The sequence below is a fragment of the Syngnathus floridae genome, chromosome 12, assembly GCF_059516105.1.
Source record: "Syngnathus floridae isolate MCC-2025c chromosome 12, RoL_Sflo_1.0, whole genome shotgun sequence".
Lineage (NCBI taxonomy): Eukaryota > Metazoa > Chordata > Actinopteri > Syngnathiformes > Syngnathidae > Syngnathus > Syngnathus floridae.
In genome coordinates, this window is record NC_142424.1 from 4,138,330 (window position 1) to 4,145,487 (window position 7,158).

The following is a 7,158-nucleotide window of genomic DNA, read 5'->3' on the forward strand; positions in this document are numbered from 1 at the left end:
GCAGTCACGCGGCAATGCTCAGTTTGGAGATGACGCACAAGGTGTGCGTGTGGACCCTCTTTCCCTTACTAGAATTTAACGTAAAATCTATTTAGCATCCTTTTATTGGCCGTAATAAGGTTCCTGTGATTATGATTTAATTGCATTTGGATTTGTCCTCCTTCTGCACCATCTGCGCCACCCTTTTCCCCGCGTCCTGCGGGGATGTCTCGTCATCTGATCCAATCTCGATTTTGCCTGATTTGATCTCTGTGAGGAGGCTGATGGACGATGCGCGGTCCGTTTGGACCAACTGGACACGAGCGTGCCTCCAAGTCCTGAATGCAGCAGCGGCGGACAGAGACACCGACCAGGGTGTCACCGTTATTCCCGGATGCTGCGCCGCAGGATCGGATACACTGACCCGTCGTCGGGTAAAGACATCTTGGGCAATCGTTCCCTTTGTTTCATATTTATTTGCGCTTTTGGACTGGTGACTCTGTTACAGCAGATTCTCTATGGAAAAAACTACATTAAGAGGTAGGTGTTGTTTCACCTTGGACATATTTGCAGCAATTTGAGCAGTTCATTGCTTGAATGCTTAATGGATGTCTTCTTCAGGGGAAAAGCTTTTTAATGGCCGGAAGAGAACAATAGTGACCATCCATCCGTTTTTACCTTTCCTCCTCCCCTTCTGTGGCACAATAACAATTTCCATTGGGTTTCTTTTGATGCAGGTTAAGCATCACATTCATATCATACACACGCTGCCTATGCGGCCGTGTATGGTAATGTCCCCCCCCTTAATTTTTTTTTTTAATATAATTTATTGACTTTGCGTCTTTCTTCGACTGGTGGTACATCTTGCAGAGGCGAGATCTCAGCGTAAGTGATGATGATTTTCAGCTAGATAAGTCGATTATTGTGTTCATTTCTCATGTGCACCTCCCAGTAAAAAAAAAAAAAAAAAACTCTTTGTGAATCCCAATATTCCTAATTCCATTATGAGACGAGCAGATGTTGAGAAGAACCCCAAACAAATGAGCAAACGCCACATCCCAGATAAGTGACAGCTCTTATGTTTACATCAAGCAAACATAATGCGCTGCAGTCTCTTATAAGAGAACACACACGCCCCCCCCCCCTCCCCTTTGCCATTCCCACCCCCCCACACGCTCCCCACAGGCTGCTTTACAAGAATTCATGGTATCCAAAATCCTCCCCAATGGTGAGATTCATGAATTCAAGCATCCTGCACGTTATTATGGCGCTGGGCCCATTGGATAGCGAGAAAGAAAGAAATAGTGGAAGGTGGGGAGATGGGGCGGGTGGGGGTTACTACGACAACCAATGGGCTCAGCGGCGGCCATTTTGCTACAGTCTGTCTGCACACACTCTTGGGGGAAGAGAAATTTTCAAGGCCAGAGTGGGATGACTTGACTGTGTGTGTGCGTGTGATGTCATCTGACCTCTTGTGACCGTAGAGGTCAAAGCAGGTAATGGACTTATGATGACGAGCTGTGTAACAGAAAGTAAGAAAATTCAAGTGTAATATATATATATATATTTTTTTTAGACCTTGTCAAGAATGAATGAATCCTTGCAAGGAGCATTTTGTCATCACAAGTAGCGTCTGTGGATAACATCAATGTGTCAGGCTTAGAGTACTATTAAGACTATTTTTCTTTTACTTTGAAGGCCCATTAGAGTTCCTCAAGGCCAGACACGGGATCTAAGTGCTATGAGCTAAACGCAAGGCGCTTTTTTTTTTTTTTTCCCGGACTAGTCCCTTACGGGTGAGTCGGCAGAAACGAACGACCTCGTAAAGTTTTTTCATCCGAGATGCCCGATTGATTTGTGAGGATGTCACGTTGATGGGATCATTGAGTTACACAGCTGCATTAGCGGCTCTGCAGATTTACAATGATGCTGAAATAGCAAAAAGAGGCTGAGTGTTCGAACAGCGGAGAAGAAGAATGAGTTTCTCATTAATATTTAATTAAACGTGACCAATATGTCACGTATTGTCTTTAAAATTCATCATATTCAAGAGCTTTCCACCCAGAAGAGTGTAAATAGATGTTTGTGTCATTCTTCATTGTTTTCTCGAACAGCAGCTCAAGCTCAATGTGTAAATTGCGTTTGTGTGTGTTTGCGTACTATGTTGACGCGGCGGGTGAACGTTGTTTTCTCTTCTCTGCACGGCTCGGAACACATCGAGGACGTCAACGCAAATAAACTGACTCATTTTCTTGCTAGTGCGCAACAGTTTAGCCGACTCAAAGGGGACGAGACAGGAAATTGGAGCGGTCCCGTTAATTTCTCGGATGACGGATCTCTGAAGCCTGCCAGAAATGGAAGGAAAAGGTATTTTGTTCCCAGCGTCACTGAATGCACCACACCTCTAGAGAGCACAGTGTGAGCTATATTGAGAGGTCACACACACACACATGCACACACACACTTTTTTTTTAGCCTTGCATGCTTGGAGCCAGCAGCAGAAGTCCTCACAGATAAACAACATAGCAATATTTTTCATTCTTTGTTATGAAGTTTGCAGGAACACGGGGAGGTGGGGGGGTCGCGGAGGAGGAGGGGGATTACGTCACACGTTTAACTTCTAACCTGTCTGCATGTTGACAGATGTTTCCGTCAGCATTTTCAGCCAGATTCACAGATCGCCGTAATAGTCACACCCTGCCTAGCCGATATTAAGAAGAAAAACAAACGCTCTCACAGGTAGGCCCGTTTGAAGGCATTTCTAGTACATTCACAGAAAGCCCAGAATGCTCTTTTTTTTTTTTACTTCATTGAAGGGTAGCGAAGATATTTTTGTCCCCCGTGGTGGTTGCACTTCCAGATTTGCATGTCCACATCGACCCTGACCCCCCCCATCCTGACCGTCTCCAGAACTTGAAGGAGCCTCCTGTCATTGTGTCCCATCGAGCACCCATCCTCAGTGCCTTGTGTCGTGTTCTGCACAGCTCTCGTGTGTGTGTGTGTATGCCGTGTGTACATTGTGTGTACACGCCTCCCCGCCCGCGCCTTCCCTTCTTCACATCTGCATTGTCTCTTGGATTTAAAACCCTCTTTTTTCTACCCTTTATTATTGTTATGAGGCCCTCGTGTAATCTCTGTTTATCATTATGAATCCATTGTTTGGCGGAGAACCCAAAGAGCATGTTTCGAGAAAATATTTGGTGTGTTCTAGGGGTCCTGAAAAAAAAAAATCCCTGACACCAGTCCAATCACCATTCCATATAATTATTGCTGACACTTGATTTACCAAAAAGTGCATTATACCTTTTATCAACAAATGTCCCTGACTCGTCTACACTGCTGCCCTGTGACGTCATCGCACGCAGCATCCATTGCATGGAGCAGGGACCTCTGGCTTCATCCATACTAGTCAACAGTTGAATCACAACGTTGATGAAAACCAATCAGACTGACTTTCCTTGGAACGCATCATCAGGTGGATGTAAACGAACCAGCGTCACTGTTGATTTGTGCGATCTTCTACCCTGCATCTTGTTCTTTTCAATGCATCCCCTTTCTTTGTGTAACTCCTTAATGTTCTTTGGTCTATTTTTCTCCCCCATCGCATTTTGCCACGATGCACAGCCACATGCGACATGTTGCCGTGACGTCATCCACCCATCAGCCAATCACGATTCATTCTGAGAATGTAACTTGATCTAATTGTTGCTGCTGCTAAAAATATTACAAAATTATACAGTAATGTGCTTGCATTCTTTTGTTTTGGGCCGGAAAATTGATTAAAATAAATTTCAGCATTTTAGTGGGAACTGTAAAAAAAAAAAAAAAACCCGGTGCAGGGAGTTTACAAAAAAAATATAGAGGTGGCTTGTATATCTTAAGAGTCACTACTTATATAAATAAATACACACATATAAATCACAAATTAATCCAACAAAATAATCATGTTATTATGGCACATTAAGTTAGAAAAATATCCTTCCTCTTTACCATAAAGCAATATTTGATCTTTCTGCCATTTATTCCAGTGACTGTGTATGACTTATGATCCCTTCAGGTATTTGGGAAACTACGACGGGAACTTTGAGTACAACTCGACAACATGCAAAGAGCTCAGACAGGAGATTATGGACGTCAAAGTCCTGACAATGTGAGTGACTTTAAAGGAGCACCTCAATTATACCTATATTATTTTACAGGGGCCAAAAGTTTCATGTTCATCTCGCAGGAAAATGTCAGTTCAAGGACAATCTATTTTGGGCAGAGTCATGGCTGATATTTTTTGCTGCTCTAATTTTTTTTTCCCGGCACCCTCACGGCCCGTATCTGTTCCCGTCATCGTTATAACGTTTGCCTTGTGTTGTTCTTTTGTTTCAATTTACCGCCCTTTGTAGAAAGAATTTTCGGAAAGTACGCGGTCGTGGCTATCCTTCTTCACTCTCCAAGTCTCTCTGCCTGTCTGCCAGGGTGAAAACTTCGGATTTGTTTGAGAGATGGCGTAACCTGCAGGTGTGTAAGTGGGAGCAGAGCAAGGAGGAAACCAGCAACTTCAAGTAAGCCTCGCCGTGGTCACGACGATTTCAATAATCTCCGTTGAACTTGGTCGTTTTATGTTTTGTTCCAGAATGTCGCTGTCTCGTTGCTGCAACGCCCCTTCCTTCCTGTTCACCACCAAAAGGAACACCCCTGCCGGGAGCAAGCTGAGGTACGAGGTGGACACCAGCGGCATTCTTCCCATCACCACCGAAGTCTTCAAGATGTTCCCAGATGTGAGATGTGCAACCTGCAGCTTGGGTTTTGAAGCAGGACTTTTTCAGATTTTTTTTTCTGGCCTTCCAGGATATGCCGTACTCCAAATCCCAGTACAAGAAATGCGCTGTGATTGGAAATGGCGGGATTATTAAGAACAGTAACTGTGGAAAGGACATTGACTCAGCGGACTTTGTGTTCAGGTAAGAAAAGACAAAATGTCATCTAATCTATCCGTTTGGCGAGCAATTTTTTTTTTGCTCTAGATGCAACATACCGCCCATCAACGAGAAATATTCTGCTGACGTCGGCACAAAAACAGATCTGGTCACGGTGAATCCCAGCATCATCACCGAGAGGTACGCTAAATCCAAAATCCCGTAAATCGTGCCTCTTCCTTAACACATCATCCCTTATCCTTTTAGATTCCAAAAGCTGGAGAAATGGCGGCGTCCCTTTTACAACGTCCTACTCAACTACGAGAACTCCTCGGTGGTCCTGCCGGCGTTCTACAACACGCGCAACACGGACGTGTCCTTCCGGGTCAAGTACATGCTGGACGACTTTGACTCGCAACGCGGCGTCTTCTTCTTCCACCCGCAGTACCTGCTCAACGTACAGCGTTTCTGGGCCGTGCAGGGCGTGCGGGCTAAGCGTCTCAGCAGCGGGCTGATGTTGGTCACCGCCGCCCTGGAGATGTGCGAGGAGGTGCACCTCTACGGTTTCTGGGCCTTCCCCATGAACCCGTCGGGCATCTTCATCACGCACCACTACTACGACAACGTCAAGCCGCGACCGGGCTTCCACGCCATGCCGCACGAGATCTTCAACTTCATCCACATGCACGCCCGCGGTATCGTGCACGTGCACACCGGGCCGTGCACGTGAACGCGAGACGATTTGAAGCTTGTTTTTTCACTGTGGTTTTCTTCTTAGTGTTGTTCTTGTGATGTTTTCTAGTGGCTCTGCTGTAAAGGTTGGTTCTTTTCTACTCGTTGCTGTACCCGTTCAAACGCGGCGGGCCTTTCTTCCATGTTGTGTATAAAAAGAAAAAGCCCAAATGTTATCTGGGGTTTAAAAAAAAAAATTCCAAACGCAGCATCCAGTTGTCTACTTTTTGTAATCGATTTGATTGTTCCCCCCCACGTTGACGGGGCGAACGTTTGAAATTGGCCTTTTCCAGTGGCCTTTTTGGGAAATGTGCAACAAGAGGCAACAATGGGATTTTATTTAATTTAATTTGACTGACAGTAATCTGCTATTCTGCCGAGAATACTGAAAAAGAAAACGATTAATTCATAGTATTTTTTTAATTATTTCTTTTCCACAATTTTGAATCCTTTTTGACTCAATTTGTTTTGTTTTCCAAAGAATCCAGAGTTTCCACCGCGATAGTATTTTAAACTCATCTGACAATTTTAAAATGTCAAAGAAATTAAATAGGTTCTGTTGAGATTAATGTACTACTTTTTTTCTGTCGAGAGATTTAGTGCCATCTGGTGGCATGGTGGGGCATTTCAGATTGAGCTAATCGTTCCACTGGAATTTAAGAAACATGAGTAGCGGGGGATTACTGTATTTCTCTCAAGTTTTATGCCATGCTGCCTTATGACATTCCATCCTCGCCATCCAATATGCAATCGACATCTGTATTCCTTAAGTTTTGTCCCTCAAAGCAATCAAAAGGACACGTCGGCCTCGTTTAAAACTCCTCGCTGTGTTATACTCCATACTCGTCGTCGTGCATGATAAAGCTTTTGTGCGTGGCTGCTTCAGTGCTCACTGAATTAAGTTTACACTCAACTCACAGAAACCTTTTTCGTCCAAGAGATTGTTCAACTAGTGGATGCAGGAATTGTAGTTCTTTCGGTTCGGACTGCTATAGTGTGTTGACATAATGTTATTATTTTAACGGCTGTTAGAAATGAGACCAGGAGTGAAGATACTGGGACCACTCTAATAATCAGTAAAGGGGAGCGGAACAGTGCTTGGCTCTGTGGAATTAAGTTTGTAAATAAAATGGTTTGCATTTTTGTCTTCTTGTAATGTTGTCTTTTATTATTATTATTACTATCATTATTATTGTCTTTGTTATTACTATTATTATATTATTTGTTCTTTATTATTATTATTATTATTGAGGTTTCAGTACAAAATGACTACTCTATGTAAAATTAAAATATAGTAAATTTAAAATTTAAATACAATTTTACAAAATATGTTGGGCATTTTTTGTAAACTAGAAAAATATAATGTCATTGGCAACCATATCTATACTATGAGAAAATAGGATGGCGACTTTGGGTATCAAGTGGCAGCAATAAGCCTAATGGAGGGATTTGGATTTGGCTGCCATGGAGCTGCATCCAAATAAAAATGTCTGGTCCCAAATGGCCCACGGACCCAGATAGAAGGATGAAGTCAAACTAT

At 43.4% G+C, this 7,158-nt stretch overlaps 1 protein-coding gene across 7 annotated transcripts; it reads left to right on the top strand.

The window, feature by feature from the left end:
* Positions 1–4: 4 nt before the first annotated feature.
* Positions 5–6,762, top strand: st8sia5 (ST8 alpha-N-acetyl-neuraminide alpha-2,8-sialyltransferase 5). 7 transcript variants are annotated; one of them, XM_088393072.1, is made up of 9 exons: positions 5–519; positions 2,239–2,346; positions 2,623–2,718; positions 4,037–4,129; positions 4,374–4,532; positions 4,604–4,748; positions 4,819–4,931; positions 4,995–5,087; positions 5,154–6,762. In XM_088393072.1, exons 1-9 carry the CDS (start codon positions 374–376, stop codon positions 5,614–5,616), a joined length of 1,416 nt encoding a protein of 471 aa, XP_088249198.1. In that variant the 5' UTR covers positions 5–373; the 3' UTR covers positions 5,617–6,762. The 7 variants fall into 7 exon arrangements, with proteins under 7 accessions (XP_088249198.1, XP_088249200.1, XP_088249201.1 ...); XM_088393074.1 differs by lacking the exon at positions 2,623–2,718; XM_088393075.1 differs by lacking the exon at positions 2,623–2,718 and having other exon boundaries at positions 7–519; positions 4,446–4,532.
* Positions 6,763–7,158: the final 396 nt, after the last annotated feature.

Bases quoted from the DNA above. Each gene is read 5' to 3' on its own strand.
- st8sia5 (XM_088393068.1), top strand. From the start codon at position 1,994: ATGTCACGTATTGTCTTTAAAATTCATCATATTCAAGAGCTTTCCACC. The intron at 4,932-4,994 runs GTAAGAAAAGAC...TTTTTGCTCTAG, and splicing joins TCAGCGGACTTTGTGTTCAG to ATGCAACATACCGCCCATCA. The intron at 5,088-5,153 runs GTACGCTAAATC...TTATCCTTTTAG, and splicing joins CCCAGCATCATCACCGAGAG to ATTCCAAAAGCTGGAGAAAT.